Genomic DNA, 20,930 nt, shown 5'->3' with positions numbered 1-20,930 from the left:
CAATGCATATCGGTTCACGATACAGTATAACCTTGATGGGATATGATGACGGTTGAGAACAAGGCCCACATGAAATCCAATTCTGTACAAATCTAAAATGACAAGTAATATTGTGTATAAATCCGTCTCTGTTTATTTTGTCAATGCGACACAAACATCATCAATAAAAATGGACTGGTTTGACGGTATTTATTGGCATTCCATAAAAACAGCTGAGTGACAATTACACAAAATCTGTCAGGACATCTCCGGTAAAGTTTGCCTCCGCATCCAAACCAAAGGCAGGTCTAAGAAATGCTTGTATACAAAGTGATCTACTTTTAAACAGGGGTTCGTAAATGAGCAGAGGGTGTCTGAACAAACCTGCTACTGTGGCTAACAGACAATGAGACGAGCGACACTCCAGCTTTGACAAATGCGTTTTGTTTGTCAGAGATAAGAAGCACTTTCTGGCAGCTCCTGGTGAAGAAGCTACAATTATTGCAACAAAGACTTCCCTTTGTGAAAAGAACTAGGTTTGTGGAACAGAGGTGAGCTGTCCCCTCTGAGGGCGACAGATCCGGTCAGATGGTACACTGCGTTTTGAATGGTTCTTTGCTGAATGGATACCAACACAGGGGGAGGAAACCTTCCATTGATATTAAACATAGAGACACCTGCTGACAGAATACAGAATGGGCAGAGCTAAAATTCTAGTCTTTCGTCTTATTCTAGACGTAATTTAAAGCGCAAGAAATAATCAACCCATTATAACCATCATAATGCGAACTAGTGAAGAATTTCATGACAAATATATATCATATGCATTGTTTTCGACACCTCGAAATAAAGTTTAATTAGTCCGTGTAAAGTTTTAATCCAAGCACCTGGTTCCGTCTGTAGCCTTCAGTTGTTGTTTTGAGGTAAGAGAGCCAATGCACCTGTCGGGGAGGTCCAGCATCACTACCTGAGCGACACAGAGGAGAACAGGCCACCATCTTCACATCAAATGCGTGCTCTTTCTCTCTGTAATCTGGAATTATAAGCGCGGGAGACCGTGTTCCACGCATCCATATAACGATCCATGCACATGGCGATGCATTTCTACGAAAAGGGAAAGATGGAGATGTTTTGATACTTTCTCAAATAAACATGAAGATAGAAAGTGAATACGCATTTAATGCAAATACCTGTTCGGAATTGTCCAGCGTGCTCCCCGGCTTGCCAATGCACTTCTTGAAGCATTTGTCAGTCATTCTCTGCAATGCAAGACAAATACAATTAGAGGCCATGTAATCAAGTTTTTTTATGTAATTTGATGTATGACTTCTTTATGACAACTGCTGACCATTTAAGACGGCCTTTAAATCAGTATGTATTATCATGGCAAATCTGTACTTATTATCATGACAAATACCATGGTTACTGTGGCGACACCATAGTCCATATGTGGTTACTATGGTTTATATACAATTAAACTAGTTATTACAGTTAAATTATTAGTCATTCTCGTAAGGGTACGATAACCACATATCAACACGGTATTTACGGTAAAGCAAATATTAATCAATATGAAAAAGTTAACGTATATTACATAAAACTATTGACAATTGTCCTAAAGTCGTGTACCGTGGTATACCGTATGCTCCCACATTATGCTGTACAATGGCTAAGAATACAACACGCAGATCTATTCATTTAAAAAGGCACACTGAAATTAGTTCATATAATTTATTCAGAAAGCAAATGATAAAGCTGAATAGGTTGAAGTCACAAACCTGCAGCAGCTCTTGTGCATTAGCAACCGCGATCTGAACTTTGACTTGTTCCATTATAGTGCCGGTGTCCATTTTACCAGACGAGCCTGAAGAAAAATCTGAACCAAAACTGTCCATTTTATAAACTATTGATATAATAAAACTGGCCCGGAGATATTAAATTCTGTGTCGCTTCGGCACATGTGATAGTTTTGCCCTTGAGATGAACCGGAAGCGCACTCGAAGACATCCGTACTGTTGACTTCTGGGAAATGAAGTTCACACGCACAAATAGTACTAAATAAATAAAACAAAAATACATTATAACTAACAATAATAATAATTAATGTGTTATCATTTATTTACATGAATTACCAACTAATATTTACTACGTAGCTTTGCTTATTGTTGGCTCCCAATGCAAAATATTAAACGCCAAAACAATAACGTTACATGAAAAAAGTAAAATGTTCATGTACGAAGATATTTATATGATACTTCAAAGAATAGCATTTCTGACGTTAAAAAAACATCCTCAAACCAGTTAATAAAATAGACTTGCCGTATTTGTACAGTAGGTGGCGCTCCATCTAAAAGATATTACAAACATGCCAAAACAAGTGTTTTGTCTATTCTATTGGTTCATTATTCATAATTATATTTTTCATGCAAATACACGAATATTTATCTAAAGAACAATGTGCTTTAATAACTTTATTAGACATTTGTTGGCAGTAATTTACAGTCAGTACAGTAGCTGCTCATTCACAAAGGTTTGGGTTGGTTGCACAACAACTTGCCTAAGAGGAAAATGCAAAGTATGACAATCATGCGTTTCCTGTCTTAACTGTGTTGAAAAGCAAACATTGTGAGACCGATACTAAATACCATTATGAAATGAGACTCGATACCATTACAACAAAAGTATTGTGGTATCATGTATCGGATGGTACCACGGCGCATTAATATGTATATATGATTACCATATTTGTAGGCTACGTTTACGTGTTAGGATACGGTGCCATCAAAAAAATGTTTTTCAATTTTTAATTAAAACGTGACTTCTATTTTTGTTAATCTTTTAATAAATTCCAAATATTGTGTGATGATAATAATAATAATAATTTTTATTTAAACATTTGCAATATAATTGTATTTAATATTTATTTCTGATCTTAATATTTATGTAAAACACATTCCAAGACCAAATCAGATTATAGAGTCATGTCTAAAAAGATTTTAACCAATCAGCTCCTGAACCCAAATGGAAAAAAATATGTAGTATACGTTAGTATTTACAACTATAGCAAACTGTAGTACAATTCGCAAGTAGTAAATATTAGAGTATACAACAGCATTTACTACAGTTTACAATTCACTATAGGACACATTAACAAAGTACAAAAATTAAGTACAAAAAATACTTAGTATACTGCATTTTATTACACTATACTAAAGTAAACTACAGTATTTTCCTACGTGGGGATTTACTGGCACAAATACTCTATGCTCTTTTTCAAAAATATACATTTGATGTCGCATTCTGTGGATATTGCTGATTTTACAGTCAATTCTTACAAGAATTAACATCTCTATGCCTGCACCATGCATTCGTTGTGTTTGCTAGTGCTTGCACATTCACGTGCATCTTACTCATTCTCCTCAAACACTTCTGATGACTAATAAAACACGTCCTGAGATCACCTCCTCCGCTCGGACACGCGGAAAGAGGCGGAGCCACTGCGATCCACGCGTACTCAATACTGAAAGCACAGTTGTAATGTTCGCCAGTGTGTAACAGGCAGCTCGAGGAGAAAACGTAAGTCTCGTGACGAGAAATGTTACCACTGAAACCGTCGAACGAGAAGTTTTAAAGCGCCAACACTTTGAAGACGAATGCGTGCTGTGAAGATCCGAGTGTGGATAAGAAATACGGTGAGCTCGTGCTTCTTACATACTTTCTTTTTAAGCGTGCTACACGTTCTGTGTCTACAACTAATATCGTTACGTACTTTTTCTTAACGCACCACAACAGGTCACTTTGCTCCGTGTCTTAACGTTCTTTATGTTTACGGTGTGCGATAATTTTATTTTTTAGCATGTACTCTGTCTCACGTAAATTGATAAAAATATTCTGTAAATAAGTTGTTAAAGTATACTTTATTATTTACTATAGTAAACTGTAGTATAACTGTAATATTGTACAAACTGTAATATTAGTATACTGCAGCATATTATAGTAATAACTGTACTTTTGATAATGTATACTACAGCATTCTGTCATATTAACTATTGTGAATTATTGTGAATAAACTGTGTTACTATGATACGGATCAAAAATAGTTTACTGTAGTAAACACTTATCACAGCATTTTTCGTGAGTGCTACGGTTTTTATTATACTACAATATATTAATATTCATTTCCTAAGTGTACTTTAGTATTCACGTGTATTTTAGTACTTTTTCATGATAGAGGTTGTTGCACTTGCAGTAACTTAAGTATTTTAAGGGCAAATCATGGTAACCAATAGTGAATGTAAGAATCTTGGTTGATACATTTTTGATAAGATCATGTTTTGCTGTGTAAGGGCTTTTGAAGATCTTGTCAGCTGTTTCTGATCTTTTCCAAATTCGTCTATTATGTGCATACATAATACACGGTAAAACTTGTATTTTACACAACATCAGTATGACATTTGTGTTTCATTATTTTGTTCCTGTACCTTAACTGGTAGAGAATTCAGGTCTTGGCTTTGATCCCCAGGGAACACACATACTGAAAAAAATGTACAGATTGATATAAATAAGAGATTGAAATGAATAAAAGCGTCTGCTGAATGCATAAATGTAAATTATTTTACTACTAGGCGATAAAGTTTCTCGGTTCATGCGTGCGGTTGGGTGAGATGTTTTATGGATAACTGAAATGATCACTAAAAGCCGAAACGTTATCAAAGATCAAAGAGGTGGGAGGTAAATCATTAACCCTTGTAATGAACGAAATGCACAGAAGGTGAACACTGAAGATAAATAAAACACTAGAACATTTTATTGCTGTTTAACAAACAATTATGGGTTTCAAGTGTAGTCTCCCATCTAACAACAGTAACCTTTTTAATAATATAAATTGGATATTGAAGGTTATTTTTGGGTGGTACTAGTGATTTGAGCCCTCACAATAAGATCTATGAAGATAACTAATCTAAACTAACGTTTAGTTTGTGTTTTGTGCAGTTCAAAGATGTCTGTCAGTAATCACGAAAACCGAAAGTCAAGGTCAAGCGCCGGGTCCATGAACATCCATCTGTTCCACAAGACGTCACACGCGGACAGCCTGCTCACCCAGCTCAACCTCCTCCGCCAGCGGCGTCTCTTCACCGACGTAGTCCTGCGAGCTGGCCGGCAGGCATTCCCGTGCCACAGGGCTGTGCTGGCGTCATGCAGCCGCTACTTTGAGGCCATGTTCAGCGGGGGTCTGAAGGAGAGCCGCGACGCCGAGGTCAACTTTCACGACTCTTTGCACCCAGAGGTGCTGGAGCTTCTGCTCGACTACGCCTACTCTTCGCGGGTCATCATCAATGAAGAAAATGCTGAGTCCCTGCTGGAGGCCAGCGATATGCTCCAGTTCCTTGACATAAGAGATGCCACCGCCGAGTTTTTGGAGAAGAACCTGCATCCATCGAATTGCCTCGGGATGATGCTTCTGTCTGATGCCCATCAGTGCATGAGGCTGTACGAACTTTCTTGGCAGATGTGCTTGGCTAATTTTGCTAATCTGTACCACACGGAGGACTTCTTAAGCCTGCCAAAAGATAAAGTCCAAGAGCTCGTTTTTAGTGAAGAATTGGAGGTAGAAGATGAAAGTATTGTGTACGAGGCTGTTATTGACTGGGTACGAGCAGACATTGGGAGGAGACATCTTGACCTTCCTGACCTCCTTCGGTGCGTCCGCCTTGCGCTGCTGCCGGAGACCTACTTGCTGAAGAACGTCGCGTCTGAGGAGCTCGTCATGGGACACAAGGTGGGCCGCGAGATTGTGGAAGATGCTGTCCGTTGCAAAATGAAGATACTTCAGAACGACGGAGTTGTCACGGGCTTCTGCGCTCGACCCCGAAAGGTCAGCCAAGCCCTTCTGCTCCTAGGTGGCCAAACGTTCATGTGTGACAAAGTTTACATGATCGATCACAAATCGAAGGAGATCACACCCAAAACGGACCTCCCCAGCCCTCGCAAAGAATGTAGCGCGTGTGCTATCGGCTGCAAGGTGTACGTCACTGGCGGTCGAGGGTCTGAAAACGGGGCTTCAAAAGACGTTTGGGTCTACGACACCCTTCACGACGAATGGTCCAAGGCTGCACCAATGCACGTGGCTAGATTCGGACACGGTTCAGCGGAACTTGACCACATCTTGTATGTTGTTGGTGGACACACATCTCAAACGGGATCGTTTCCCGCATCCCCATCTGTGTCTCTCAAACAAGTTGAACAATACAACCCACAATCCAACAAGTGGACGTTAGTAGCTCCTCTTCGAGAGGGCGTCAGCAACGCTGCTGTTGTTGGTGCTAAAAACAAACTGTTTGCTTTTGGTGGGACTAGTGTCAACCGGGACAAGTATCCCAAGGTTCAGTGCTTTGACCCGTGTGAGAACAGGTGGACCGTGCCTGCAACTTGTCCTCAGCTTTGGCGCTACACAGCAGCGGCGGTCGTCGGCAACCACGTCGTGGTCATCGGCGGAGACACGGAGTTCTCGGCGAGCTCAGCTTATCGCTTCAACAGCGAGACGTTCCAGTGGACCAAGTTCAGCGACGTCACTTCCAAAAGAATCAGCTGTCATGCGGTGGCATCTGGGAATCGGCTGTATGTGGTCGGGGGCTACTTTGGGGCGCAGAGGTGTAAAACCTTGGACTGCTATGACCCATCCACAGACTCATGGGACAGTGTAACCAGTGTACCTTATTCACTTATCCCGACCGCATTCGTCAGCACCTGGAAGTATCTTCCATCTTGAAGAAAATTCAACTTCTTTTAGGTAAGCATTGCCCCATACACCATTACAGCCAATGTTATTGTTGATGCATTGCTAATCATATATAATCAATATAAAAGAGCGAAAATAGACGGTCCCAGATCTCTCAGATGTGCAAAACCGTAATTTTATGCGTCGATGAATAATCTCTACCCCTAATTAGTGCTGTTGGGTGTCAAATAAAAATGAAGTGTTGCTTAATCGTTTAAAAGGAATGTGGCGGCACAAATTACAGACTAAAAGCTTCACTCTAGGGCTCACAGACTTCCCAAATGCTTCCAGCAGGATCAGGTTCCGACGTTATACTGTCTTTTGTTGGGACCGAGATCATATTTTTACACACTGTCTTGCCAAAAAGATGTTTACAAATCTTCTGTCTTTTCTTAAAAGTAATGCCAGGGCCAGTGCATTGCTCTCACAAGCGTACACATGGCTCAAACAATGGGATCACAGATGGAGTCATGTTTAGGGAAGGTGTGTTTGTTTGAGGTTTATAGCCAGTGTTTGGCAGGAAGACTTGAGGATGGACACTACCCCTTATATCATTCAATGTGCTCAATTTATTCTCAGACGGGTCCTAGCTAGAAAAAGTTTAAGCGTGCTATTCGAAGAAGAATCATATCAAGGTGCATCGTAAAACAGTCGCTAGGTTGTCTTGCAAAACAGCTTGTCCTGTTTAGCACACTAACAGCGTGGTACTTAGAGCCCAGCGTAGACTTAATGGATAGAGGCCTAGGGGAACTGTTGTTTGCTCTTTCTCAATACTAAACAGATGGTCTGGGTGGAGACGAGCAAAGAGGAGCCTGCAAGACCCTAGATCAGTATGCTTGCAGGGGACAGGTTTATTTCATCCTGTTGTCAGAGTGAAAATGGTGAAGTCTTGTGAATGGCACTAATTTGTCCTTGACTTTCTTTGTACACAGGCTTGTTAGAAACAGTGGTGTGAGGAATGCAGAGTAGGGTGTAGCTATATTCTTCGCTTCTTAACTAAGGATAGACTTCAGAAGCTGTCAGCTTTTTAAAAGGGGCGAGGAACGAAAATCTTTTTGATATCCAAACCATATTTACACCCCATACGTTGTCCATACGTTGCGCTAAAGGTGCAGACATGCTTCTGCTCAAATATTTTCTTACCGATTCAGTCACGCCCATTTAAACACCGAGAGCTTTAGTCTTTCCAATTGTCGTTGCATGTCAGGGCGATGATTCATTGTTTGACTTTGGGTTAGTATAATTAACTCCTGAGACCGTGTCTGTAATACAATGGAAAGCGATTTAACCAATATGCAAAGTATTTTTCTAAATCAACATTGCATTACCTGTACACGATGAAAGTACATTTTAGCACAACTTGTTCACTTGTGGGAATAATCGCTAGTTTTTTTTATTACACGGGTAGTTTAGTCTTATCTAGTTGGCAAGGCTACCAAACCAAACTGTAACATGAGCAGCAAAGAGGAAGTTATTAAGGTCCGATTACTCTTTGGTCTCGCAGAACAGACTGTATTTACTGGCACACGTCCATTGTGAGACTGTGTTTGTTATATGACACACCTGATCTAGGCCAAGGGTCAGTGGCTTTGCAGACGGCTTTATTATCCGTGAAGCTTGGAGAGGGCGGGCAACGGTGACCCTCACGGTCAATACTAATGTTTTATTAATGCCTGACATTTTAAAAGCTCACAGAAAGATCTTTTATTTTAGCATCTGCGTCCAGCCTCCTTGCGAGACACACGCGTGGAGTTTCTGCAGCCCTGAGGCTCTGCTCTATTTGCATAAAGTTAATCGAACTGCATTCACTTCTTTGTCCCCGGAAGGGGAACCTCCACAATGAAATTGAATAACATAAAGGCTTCATATTGGTTACCAGTCGTGAATAGATGAAACGGGCTGTCTACCCGCGCGCCCACCGCGCCCGCTTATTGCTGTAATTAATCAGAATTGCGTAATATTCGTACATCAAAAGAGGTTAAAAGGTTGAGACGGGTATACAGGCTGCCTTTGTGTTCTCATGCCGGGGGCACACAAGCTGAAAAACAGTATTCTTGGTAGTTCAATTAGAGCCTAGTTCTGCGGAACGTATTATGCAAAAGAAAATAAAAATTTATGGTTTATGCCCCTTCCTGTCAATGAATGTTAGTTATATAACCCGCTCAAAGTAATAACTCTTGCTCATTAATAAACATGGCTAGAATATTGAGAGACCAGTAGGCGTTAACTAATAAATGAGGTGTTGATTTGGTATCGACTCGGTAAATAAGCCTTTCTCAAAATCAATCGGATGAATTGCACGATTACGGCAAATTGCAGCTGTCATTATTTCACCCCTGCGACCCTCATTACAGACGCCGAAGCTGTCAGCTAAGACCAAGAGATGGTAAATCATGTGATAGTTTGTTGACAAAGTACTTTATTTATTTACTATAAGCAAAATTGTTTTTTTTCTATATGTTTAACTATTTATTAAAATTGTATTTTAACTATTAACTAAAACATTTAACTAAAAATAATATTTTAACTTTTAACGCTATTTTATTATTATTTATTAAAATTAAATAATATTACAAAAAAAGTGTAAAAAATAAATGTTCTAGCTGCAATCAAAAAAAAGTGAAAAAAGTTTAAAGAAGTTACTGATTTTGTTTGTAGTACAAGAAAAGTTGCTCCGTATAATAATGATTTATGAGTTGAGCTGCTGGGCACGTTTTTGTGGAAAATATCAGTTAAACTTCATTTGACTGGAATGCACATAAAAAAAGACGTATGTAAAGAAACCTTCAATTTTATGTGTTAAACAGGTGGTGATACAGAGCAAACGTTACAAATTGCAGCTTTGATTATTGCATATATACAAATCATTTTTAATATTTACTTTTTATACAAAACGCTAAACTGTAATACAAGTAGCGTAGTGCAAAGTTCTAGTAAAACTAAAATGATTCCAATAATACAATGTTGCTTATTTAAAAAAGGATTTACACTTTCTGACTGCTCTAGGTGATAAGGATCTAATAAACACAAGCCGATTGAATCCCAGGCATGCGTCAGGGCTTTGAGACTCGCTTTAATGGATTTTTTAAGGGATGAAAACCGGGGCAGAGGTCACCTGCCCTGCTTCTGGTTAAGAAAGGCGAAACCAGTGACCCTCGCTTAAGCGGAGCTCGAACGCTCTGGAACTCAGTCACTTACGCAACAGCGAAGAGCTTGTTGACCCTGCTGAGATCCATGTGGTTTGTGTATGGCATCCCATCTCGGCTTCTTTAAATAAAGCGTCTGCCATGCCACCCAGAAATAACGTAAAGCTAAAACCGTCTGAAGCTGCTGTACCTGTGAAACAGTGATAGCTGTCAGGTATTTTTAATTCTGCTGGCTTGTTGTGTTCCTCAGTGAGCAGACGCCATGTCGAGACCGTAAATGCTGTGTGCATGGCATTTGAACCTTGAACTGATGTTAATATATCTGAATAGCCCTATGTGCAAACGTTTATTGATTAAAGAAAGATAACTTTGCTATGTTACACTTTTAAAGGGATAGTTTACCCAAAAACTCAAATTCTGTCATCGTTTAGTCATCCTCATGTCATTGAAAATCTGTGTATGACTCGTTCTTCTGTTGAACACAAAAGAAGATATTTTGAGAAATGTCTCGGTGGTTGTGTGTCTATACAATGGAAGTCAATGGGGTTCAGTGTTGTTCGTTTTCCAACATTCATTAAAATGTCTTCTTTTGTGTTCTGCTGAAGAAAGAAAGTCATACAGGTTTAAGTATGTGAGTAAACGATGAAAGAATTTTTGGGTGAACTGTCCCTTTAAATGGTTAAAATGTCCAAACGTTGATGTAAAGAAACCGCTTGTTTTATAGGCGGTGGTAAAACATGTTGTGAAAGTGGTAATTGGGTACAACGGGCCAAACCGTGACTAACTTTGACCAAAAACCTTGATCCTAATGGATTTCATGGGCTTTCAGGACATGAAACGCATTTAATAGAAAAATAAAAAGCTTGTAAAACATGCTGTGCGGAAATTAATCGCAGGCCCAATATTTGGACACAGGAATTCCAGTTCGAATTTTCAGATTTGCAGTTTGTGCTTAAAGTTTACATTTGTAAAAGTTTAATTCAAGACACAATATTTTATCTACTCCATCTACTCTTTTCGAAAGATCTTGTTGACATGCCACTGATATTTTACCCAACTGACCGAAACGTGTCGTCATGCGGTCAGTTTCACACAGGAATGTGAAGGTAAACCATGTGAATTTCTCAACATGTGTAACTAATTCTCTCTTTTTGCGTCTTTAGATCTCCGCCGCTCTCTGGAATGCACTCGAGTGCCCCCCAAGAGGCTCCGGAATGCCGGGGGAGGCGATTTTTCTCCCCATTCACATGGACCTCGCGCTGGAACCCAAAGGTCAGGGCGAGTGGAAGGATAACCATGGCAACCAGAGCCCATCTGAGCTTACTTCACCATGCAGTTCTGACCTATGCCCAGAAGCGTTTGACTGTAGCCGAAATGCAGAAACACTGTGAACGAATTGAAATTCAGACTTTACTCATTAACCCGAGTTATTTCTACCGTGAAGTTTCACAAATGCGACTGCTTTAGATTTTAAGCGATAAAGTGCGCTCGCTCACACGGATCCTATGAATGTGAATATTTACGTTGCCTACGGTCGCTCAGCTTTGCAAACTTCACAGGAGGATCTTTGAACGAGAAAATGTACTTAGAACTGTAAAGAATTGTTTTGTCAGGCCGTGCTGCCTTTGATGTAGAATAATGTCTCTGTTGTTGCCTTGATCGTCGAATATGTCGTGTAGGAATTTTCACAACACTGATCTGCACTGTATTTTAACTATAGTACTAGATGAATAGCCTGACTAGGTGTGTCTCAAGAAAGTGTCTGTGAGATATTTCACTCCAAAAAACAAAAGCCAAGTTGTCTAATATTTTGAATGGAAAAAAGTTGGATTTCTACATCAAGGTTATCTTTGTTGTACTTCCATTAAATTTATGCTCATTTGAAAAAGAAATAGGAAAAAATTAAAAATAGGAGGCAATGAACATTTTATAAAGTTTTAAAAATGTGACAGTCTCGAAATATGATGCACAATTTATTCGTTTTGATGGTGTGAAAAGTTTTCTTGAGATTCACCGACTATTGAATAACACGTAGTTTACAATGTGAATGACATTCATTGACACGCTTTAATTCTAGGTTGGTTTCAACTATTAAAGCTGTTTGGATTTCTTCCTAATGGTTTTGTGCCAAACGTTCGCTGTTGACTAAACTGTTCTGAAGTTGTACTAAAATCTAACTTCCTAACTGTTGCCGTACATGTAGCTTTGAACATTGTTTTATGTATATTTGTGAAGTCTTATTTTATTTTATTTGTATGTCGATTTTGCACATTTTGTTGAGACGCTGTCCTTCTCACTGTTGAACAGTCATGTATGCCCATAAGGGTGTGTCTTTAAACGCTAGACTTTAGAATGTGTTGCTTTAGGCCAAAGTAAAGCAGCACAGATGTTACCAGCTAAATTTCAAGATGTTCTTTATTTTCATGTACAATGTCTTAATTTTGTTCATTTTGACTTTTTGATATCACTGTTTTTAGTTTTTCGTATATGTCTGTCTGTCCTGAACACGGGTCTTGTTTCCTGTCGCACCAAATATTACTGTTTCAAGCATGTTTCAGACAACAGTGTGTGATGTTTTTTCATTGTTAAAATAAACTATTTGTAAAAATAAGAGTTGACTTGTGTATAGTCGTTGTTTGCAAACGTAGGATCGTGTACCATAGCAGATGAGTCAACCTGTGTCAAGAAACGTCTACAAGCTTTCACAACTTGCTAGATAAATTCATCGGAATTCAGTCACACCCAGTCATTTCAGGTCTTGGAGTCGATCTCAACCACAGCGATTTCCAGCTGCTAAAGAAACCTGTAGCGAAACGTCAAACACATTTTACGACCCAACAGCGCCGTTGTCCAGATCTTGTTTGAGAAGGGTGTGGGTTCTGCATGTTGTGGCACCGGCTCATTCCAGTCATACCAGAGCAGGTGCTTTCACTGGAAATGCCAATTGATGGCAAACAGACAGAAAACTACAAACTAGAATTCAACTCATTAGCAGGACCCACAGAGACCATTATAGTTTCCATTAAAACCAATACAATTCCAATTATAACCATTAAAATGAGACATTCTACGATAGTTTCCATTGTTTGTTTGTTTTTTCAGCAGTGATGTCATTTCCTAGTTCCCTAAAGTAATTCAGTCGCAGTCAAATCAAACACATGGCTGAGCTCCAAGAGACTCATTGATAAAGACACTGATTGAGAAAAATGATTCGGGTTGCAAAGCGGGAAGTTGCTTTCGTAAACGCTGGCCTGATGCCTGGCAGACGACTTTGAATAAAATATGCATGTGGAGGTCAAAAGGCACGCACCCGTGCACTAACAGACCCCATCAGACACGGCGGAGAAAGATGCCAGACGGGAAAAATCCCGAAAACAGCTGGGTGCTCTCCCATGGGGAGGAAAACTGGCCTTTCCAGACAGATGTCTTTGTGGAAAAAAATGAGAGAAATCATTTGAAACTACCGCAGCCTTTGGGAGTGTAATAAATACCGTGATAATATAATGTTTAAAGATTACATTTAGTTGATTTTTGCCTAAATTTATTGTACATAATATAAGGAGCATTCTTGAATGAAGTTCAAATCTGCCATTGTGCATTGCTGGGAAGAGGAATAACAGATTTGTGCAAAACATTTAGCAAAAATTTGTGCCTTTAACAACTTGAGTCATCACACTTAATTTCTTCCAGGCGAGCGTGTCGAAGCACAGCGGCATTCAGGTGCAAGCGCAGATGGGGAATAGTCGAATGAATGCGGCAAAACACAAAAAGGCACGCGGGAACATCTTCCTTTCAAAGAGTTTCTGGCGGGATTTGTGTGTGCGAGCGGGCTTTTTGTGCCTGGCTGCCGAGACTGGTCAAAAGCGCCTTTGTCATGCAAAATTAAAAACCGAAAACTCAAAAAGATTCTGCCGGCAACGCAGTTAATGCTCCACGCATAAATAAACGGTTGAAACTTGGCAGAAGACAAAAGACTGACCAATGGGGTGGGGTGGTGGGGGTCCTGGTGGCCACAAAGTGTACAGAAAGGGGCCGGGTGGCGTAGTCGGCTTCTGTGTGTGTAGTTGGTTACTGCCTGTTGTTGTGACCCTCAGCCGAAAGGGCGCACTGGGGTGGAACGGACACAGGGGGGAAGGGGTCGGAAGGGGTCACTCTCCAACCCCCCTTCGCCCAAATACTGGTGTGTGTCTGCCGGGCGGATGCGTGCAGCTGGGGGTCTCCATGAACACAAAGATCCCAAATTACTGGAGAATGGGCTTCCAAACGCTGCACCCCGTTGAGATATTACCTCGAGGGCGGTGCCAACGGCGTCCTTTCAACCGGCCACCACTTTGGAATCCAGTAAATGAACTAATGAAAATGTTATTGCGCCTCACAGGGGCATCATTTGCGATTTACATCTCGTTTACGCTCGGAAAAGTAGAAGCCTTAGGCGGTGAGGTTCATTACCCAACCATTGAAGCTACATCCCCACTTTTTAAAAAAATGCCATAAACAGGTTAAATCTGTTTTTGTTAATGTTGCTAGACAAGTCAAAGCAATGCAAAGGTTAAGTTTAGACACAAACCGATGAAACGGAGGCCGTCCACAACTACAAACAGATTGAAATGCAGATCCCCAGTGCTTAGAGGTTCATCTTTGTGAATTCCAAGAAGGAACTTTGAGTTGAGATGTAATCTGTTAAGAACATGAATGGCACTTGTGGTATCGTCAAGCCCCACGGTTAAACTGGAATGAGCCACTCTAAAAAGGGTTCTTCGCTCTCTGGTTTCCAAAGGATCTTGCAGTCAAAGGTTCTTTCCTTTGTACCTTTTTCTACTCCAAAAACCTTTAGTGCAACAAAACGTCAGTTGTCTCAAAACCCAAAGCAAACTTGAATTTTATTTCAAACAAAGACATTAAATTACGCAATTCTTAATTCAATTAATTAATACATTCTATTAGTTGATAGCTTTATTTCTTTGATTACATCAATTCTACGAAATGACATAAAACTGTTCGCCCCAGTTTGTGCTTTATGGAACCATACAGCCAAAGAACGGTTTAGAAAATGTCTTTTTTAAGAGTGATATGGCATCTACGTACCACAAACCACAAGGTGTGTTAAGCAACACTGTTAAACTTTTATGACATTAACGCCTAGTTTAACATGACTTACATAACTAAATTCATTCGATTATCTTTTGTTATGAGAGTAAATATAGCAAAAATAATTGCGGTATAATGAGTAATAATTTATCATGTTCCACTGAAAGTACATTCAGACCTAACAAGGAACATTCACAGAATTCTAAACGATTTCTAAGTGTTCTTAGTTATCAGAAAACGTTCTGGTAGTATTGTTTAAAGATCATTTAATCCATTTTTACGTTATTGCTAAACATTCTAAAAACTTATTCTGATGTACTTTATTGGTATGGGTCAAGCATTCTGAAATAACGTTTTTATAACATAACGTGAATGTTAGAAAAACGTTTTTAAAACATCTTTTTGTCAGCTGGGTTCACATCTTCCGGGTAGGCCTTTCTTGCTGCAAACCAACAAGAATCTAATTGAATTTATCTTTGTGCAAGTAAACATTAAAAAATGGTATTTAAATAACCTGACTTGTTAATGAATGATCAGTTTACATATGAATATGAGGCAGGAAAAGCTCACGTAAACTAACACGCTTTGACATGCGAGAAAACATCAATCTCTCAGCGAAACACATCGTTCGGCATTAAACACAAAAGAGATGTGGCATCATCCATCCGCCCTGCTAAAACACCTTTTGTTGAGTTGCCATGAAATAAGAAAGTCATTTGTGAAAATAATTGTGCAGAAATCTGAGCCTGTAAACCCGAGCCGTGAGCGTTCCGACAGTAACAAACAGAATAGATGAACGGCGTTCAGAGAGAAAACAGTAATCACTGTTTACACAATGAAGTAATTACTCTGAACGCTTGGGTTGGGGGGGCTTTACAGACAGGTCTACTGTCAGGCCTATATTAACAGTGAATGCATTATGTGAGGAGGCCGCTTTGATGTTCGGCTCTGTGTGGCCGATGGCCTCAGGTTGAGGCGTAGCATTGAATTCAATAACGTTTCTCAAATCTGTAGGTGAACAAAGGGATCCTTTCACCAGTATGATTTGCTTGTCGCTTGGCCGGAAGAGTTATGGTGAAAAATAATCCTTTGCTTTTTGTTATTATCATCAACGTATGATTTTTAGTACACTACAATTTTGCATTCATAATAAAAATGGATATTAATATGAGGTTGGAGCCATACGTTAGTAGGTTGCACGTGGAATAACTAGAAAGATGCACAGAAAACGCACAATTACGATGATTTTTTGTTTGTTTTCTCCAACTTTTTTCTTGTTTTGAATAATTTCGTCATCTCGAGGCTTATTTCTTCAACATTCAAAAGAATGTTGCAAAATCTATTGTGTTCCCATGTGGGAGGCGAATTCTTTACCCTTTTGCTCAATTGCTGATAAAGACAACGGCCTGTCGCCGTGGAAACACGCCACAACAGTCAATCGCATTCATTCCAGGGATGCTTTGCATGTTTGGATGCATGCCTCATCAAATATTTCATCATCACCATAATGCCTCTTGTTTGCTTGCAAAGAAAAGGATTCAAGTTATTTCTAGCAAAGAGATAGAATTTGAGATATTTGAAGGAGTCGCAACATCTACGCAGAGACGCATCCAAATCTGAGAGTCATAATTGGACCTTTTCATTGGAAAGCGGGTGTGGCAGATGGCGTTTGCGCCCATCCTGATACTGGCCCGGTTGATAATTACCGGCCACTCAACTCAAAAGGCACTCAGAAAGTGACATCACGATGAATAATACAACAAAAGGAAGTGAGGCGTCCGTCTGCACACGTCTCCGGGGTGTTGGGGTGTCAGCCTCGATCACTAGCAGGGTTAATGATGCAGCTGCGAGCGGGGATGTACCGTCTTTCTGTGACTGCTGATTTTTGCACCATCTGATGCGCACCTAACATCACGTCGTGTTACTGCCAAATGGTCCATCTTTGTGTAAATCGTTATGAAATGGTTGTGGAATTAAAGCAAAAATGACTACGAGTCAGAAATAGATTTTATGAACCTCGAGTCAATTTCGATAATTTTGACATTTAGTGAAACATGGCTTTACCAACAAATTTGACTTGGCTAGTGTTGTATGAATGAGAGCCAATGTGTAGCGAACAATATATTTGGTTTTATAGCCTTCAATTTGCACACCGATATCAGATTTTGAATACAAGAATATTGCTGCAAAAGATTTCACGGCAACGATGTATCTGCTGGGGAAATAAATGTATAATGCTATCAATTAAATACGTCTTTTATTTGGTTTATTTTGTGTTTTCCTTTTTTCAAAATATCAGTGGAGAGAAGCAGAGAGAGTTTTTTTATGATGATATTATAATACTATAGAGCCCCAGAGGTTGACGTCACGCAATCTGAACTCCGCCATTTTGGCAGGCATTCTGGAGAGCGCTAGAGCGGCTGTAGCGTTTGTATTGACAATAATTTAAAACCAGGCTGTATAGACGTACAATTTTAACATGGTGGACAGCTGCTGTGCGCCAGGATGCCAGAACAGGCGGGGGAAAGCAAAGGGCAAATCATTTTATCATATTCCTAAGGATCCCGAATCCCCGATTAAATGATTAACTGCAATAAACGTGCTAACAAACACATTTCACCGATATCTCTTCCTCTCTGTCGTTATGCTGCCAAATACTTAACAAGACACATATGAGAGTAGCACTCGCCTAGTCCAGCCCCATCGTATCTGACCCCCACCCATGGCTTCAATGGAAGGTCATTTAGTTTTTTGGGAATGTTTAACCTGCAGCGATATAGCTATGCTGGTTACCTACAAGCAAGGACAGCTAGGGTCGATTACGTTAGCCAACAACACAGTTGACTTACCCTTCCAATGACGACAAAGCAGGTTAAAGCCGGCAGACTCCAAAGTTGAATAACCATTACAAAAATTCACATCAATTTCAGAAAAAAAATCTGGCTTTTAAAGAGTCTCAGGAGTTAGACGATATAAAGTTGAAGAGGTAGTTGTTTAGGATCCTGCCGGTCAGGAAATTGATCAGTTTCTTTATTGATACTTATTGAAAGCACCCCGGGGCATTATCGCGACCTGTTTTGTTTAATCTATTAAGTTTGGCTATGCACAGGTCTATGTTTTTGAATTAAAGTGCGCAGTGAAGTCTGTTGTCTTGAAACTCATGCTGGCGCCATTCATTTCATATTTGCTCCCGGCTGTTCTTGCCTGCCAGGATGGCGGTGTAAACAGAATAGGTCATGTGACTGCCGGAGCTCTATACGTGACCCTGGACATCAAAACTAGTCTTAAGGGTCAATCTTCTGAAAGCTGAATAAATAAGCTTTCCATTTATGCATGGTTTATTAGGATAGGACGATATTTGGTCAAGATGCAGTTATTTGAATATCTGGAATCTGAGGGTGCAAAAAAACACAATATTGAGAAAATCGCCTTTGAAGTTGTCCAAATGAAGTCCTTTGCATAGCATATCACTCACAAAAATAAAGTTGTGACATATTTACTGTAGGAAATTTACAAAATATCTTTATGGAACATGATCTTTACTCAATATCCTAATGATCTTTGGCATATCAGAAAAATAGATCATTTTGACCCATACAATGTATTCGTGGCTATAACTAAAAATGTTCCCGTGCTACTTAAGACACATATGTGACCCTGGACCACAAAACCAGTGTTAACACGATATCAATCGTCAGGGTTATTAATATCTCAGCTATTTTCAATACTGACATTTAAAGATCATACAGCCTGGCAGGAATCGTAGCTCTATACAACTTTTTTCATGAAATATTTGGCACAAAATCAAGCGTGTATCAGCGTTTGTAATCAAAGACTGCCGAGCACACACACGCCCCAAAAAAGACTTGCCGCCCTGTAACTAAATACACAAAGATTTGACTGTGACGGCACATTCTGAGCAGGCCACTTTGTTGGATTACACCTCTAAACACGTACGAATAAACAGTGCACGTTGTTGCGCGCTATCACCCATCTGCAACCTTATCTGCCTAGACATATTTTGCTATTCTTGCAGATAAACAGAACAATAACTTCATTCATGAGAAGTGTTTTTTTATTGGCTGTAGAAGACCTGGGGCCAGTTGCATAAACTTAGCCGCTAAGTTAAGACTGTGTCTTAACCACTAGTCTCACTGACTAGCAATTAATTTGGACTAATCAGTCTTTCTTTTCACATTTCAACTAGACCAATCTACCTTTGTAACTGGCTTGAAGAAGTTATGACCAGTCTTGAAGAAAAAAATCAGATGACTAACTTCTAAGACTAGTCTAAGCAGTTTATGTAACCGGCCCCTGGTCTTCTAAGTCCATTATGGAAAGGCCATAAAGACAAAAGTCGTTTCCATGGACACAGTGCCCAAAAAAATACAATACTTTTATGGGGTCAGCGAGACCTGCATGTGTTTCGAGAGACATAAGTCGTCTAGACGTTGCAAAGCTGTTACACAACCAACAGACTGGTTGCTCGTGCTGGTGAAAAGAGTTTAGACTCCCATGCTAAAACAATGGTTATAATGGGAATTGTATTGGTTTTAATGGAAACTGCAATGGTGTCTGTGGGTCTCTACTGGTAATGTGTTGGTGATACTAATGGGATGTTATCTGGCTGATGGGAACAAACAAAACACCATTAAATCCTATTCAAATAAGGCCCAGAGCACACTACATAAAATAATTTTGTAATGGTTGCAATGGTGTCCATATTGGTATTGTAGTCGAAACCATTAAAATGACATTTAATCCATTTCGCAATAACAAACAGCCACAAACCTTATCATGTTTATTAATATATTGATTTTAAATGTTTTATTACCTCATTTGGGACCAGTTCAAACCTGGAATGACAAAAAGAGGCCGCGGAGTAATACATAAAACATAAGTAGTACCGGTCAAAATGACTGGCGGACTGTTTTCAATTTTGCCAGCTGTTTATGTTAAAAAAACGCATCAACTGACCAATCAAAATGAAGTATTTCAGTGCTAAGTGTAATAAATTGAAATAAATGCCACAAGAATGTTGAAGAAAATACAGCATTTGATTTAGGTTAACAAACAGTAAATTCGGACAGTGTCTGTATCTCACAATCCGTTACCGTTCATACCAGACTCGAGACTCCAAGGAAAACAGTTTTGAGTCTGAAAAAAGTCTATCAGGATCCATATATCATACTCGTATTTCTTGTTTTACTTCTGTACTATGAATTATTTTCTCATCAGAATTCTTCTCAGAGAAGCGCGCCTGAATTCCAACTATTTTACAGCCAGAAAGACAAACGAACGGCGCGACGGGACCCGGGTTTGTTTTCGTTTGTGGCCGGAGAAGTCTGCTTAAAATAACTACAATTAAAAAGTGACATGACTTCAGACGCTTGTCTGGGATGGAAGGAAAACTAAAATGAGCGAAGCACAGGACACGGATGGAAAGAAAACAATTACAGAGACAAAAGCAGGAGACATCATCTGTAAAGAGTTGCATACCTCGCTGCTGTCAGATCCGGGCTGGATAAAACGAAAGCCACAACACATGGGAATAGTCGTGTTTCGACCCAACACTGCAATTAAAACTGCCCGAGACGAGAGACGGCCACCAGGTTCTGTTGAGTCGGCTGCGTCGCGTCTCTGTGAAACCGGGCCAGAACAAACGCGCGCGGCCGCTGTGTGGCCATTCGCGCACGTCAGCGCAGAGCAACGAGATTAAAATGTGTTCAAGTACTTTTAATATTCATCTTGATCTCTTGACTATTTCAGTGGTTTTCTTCGTGGTTAGACCATTTACAAGCTGGATAAAATGCGCAAAATGGGTTGCTAGGCTCCAACTTGTTATACAACAATATCACGCGAGCAATGACGAAGACTACGTTTTTAGATCATATTTTGCCAATGTTAAGTTATGAATTACACATAAGTCATGAAAACGT

The 20,930-nt window shown here is 39.8% G+C and overlaps 2 protein-coding genes across 2 annotated transcripts; one reads left to right on the top strand and one right to left on the bottom strand.

The window, feature by feature from the left end:
- Positions 1–125: 125 nt before the first annotated feature.
- timm13 (translocase of inner mitochondrial membrane 13 homolog (yeast)) lies at positions 126–20,651 on the bottom strand. The gene is made up of 5 exons (XM_057325676.1): positions 20,491–20,651; positions 4,461–4,513; positions 1,758–2,033; positions 1,170–1,238; positions 126–1,083 (listed from the first exon to the last, which is right to left on the bottom strand). The coding sequence occupies exons 3-5, from the start codon at positions 1,872–1,874 to the stop codon at positions 985–987; spliced, it is 285 nt and encodes a 94-aa protein (XP_057181659.1). The 5' UTR covers positions 1,875–2,033; positions 4,461–4,513; positions 20,491–20,651; the 3' UTR covers positions 126–984.
- Positions 2,957–12,516, top strand: enc3 (ectodermal-neural cortex 3). The gene is made up of 3 exons (XM_057325675.1): positions 2,957–3,671; positions 4,972–6,769; positions 11,067–12,516. The coding sequence occupies exon 2, from the start codon at positions 4,979–4,981 to the stop codon at positions 6,746–6,748; it is 1,770 nt and encodes a 589-aa protein (XP_057181658.1). The 5' UTR covers positions 2,957–3,671; positions 4,972–4,978; the 3' UTR covers positions 6,749–6,769; positions 11,067–12,516.
- Positions 20,652–20,930: the final 279 nt, after the last annotated feature.

Source organism: Triplophysa rosa, linkage group LG25 (assembly GCF_024868665.1).
Source record: "Triplophysa rosa linkage group LG25, Trosa_1v2, whole genome shotgun sequence".
Lineage (NCBI taxonomy): Eukaryota > Metazoa > Chordata > Actinopteri > Cypriniformes > Nemacheilidae > Triplophysa > Triplophysa rosa.
Note: the sequence above shows the minus strand (reverse complement) of the source record. Positions and strands in the feature narration are given on the sequence as shown.

What these genes read in the sequence shown, in the direction of transcription:
- enc3 (XM_057325675.1), top strand. Translation starts at nt 4,979, where the DNA reads ATGTCTGTCAGTAATCACGAAAACCGAAAGTCAAGGTCAAGCGCCGGG.
- timm13 (XM_057325676.1), bottom strand. Translation starts at nt 1,874, where the DNA reads ATGGACAGTTTTGGTTCAGATTTTTCTTCAGGCTCGTCTGGTAAAATG. An exon ending in ATGCACAAGAGCTGCTGCAG is followed by an intron (nt 1,239 to 1,757) that starts GTTTGTGACTTC and finishes CTTGCATTGCAG; the next exon opens with AGAATGACTGACAAATGCTT. An exon ending in CGCTGGACAATTCCGAACAG is followed by an intron (nt 1,084 to 1,169) that starts GTATTTGCATTA and finishes CCCTTTTCGTAG; the next exon opens with AAATGCATCGCCATGTGCAT.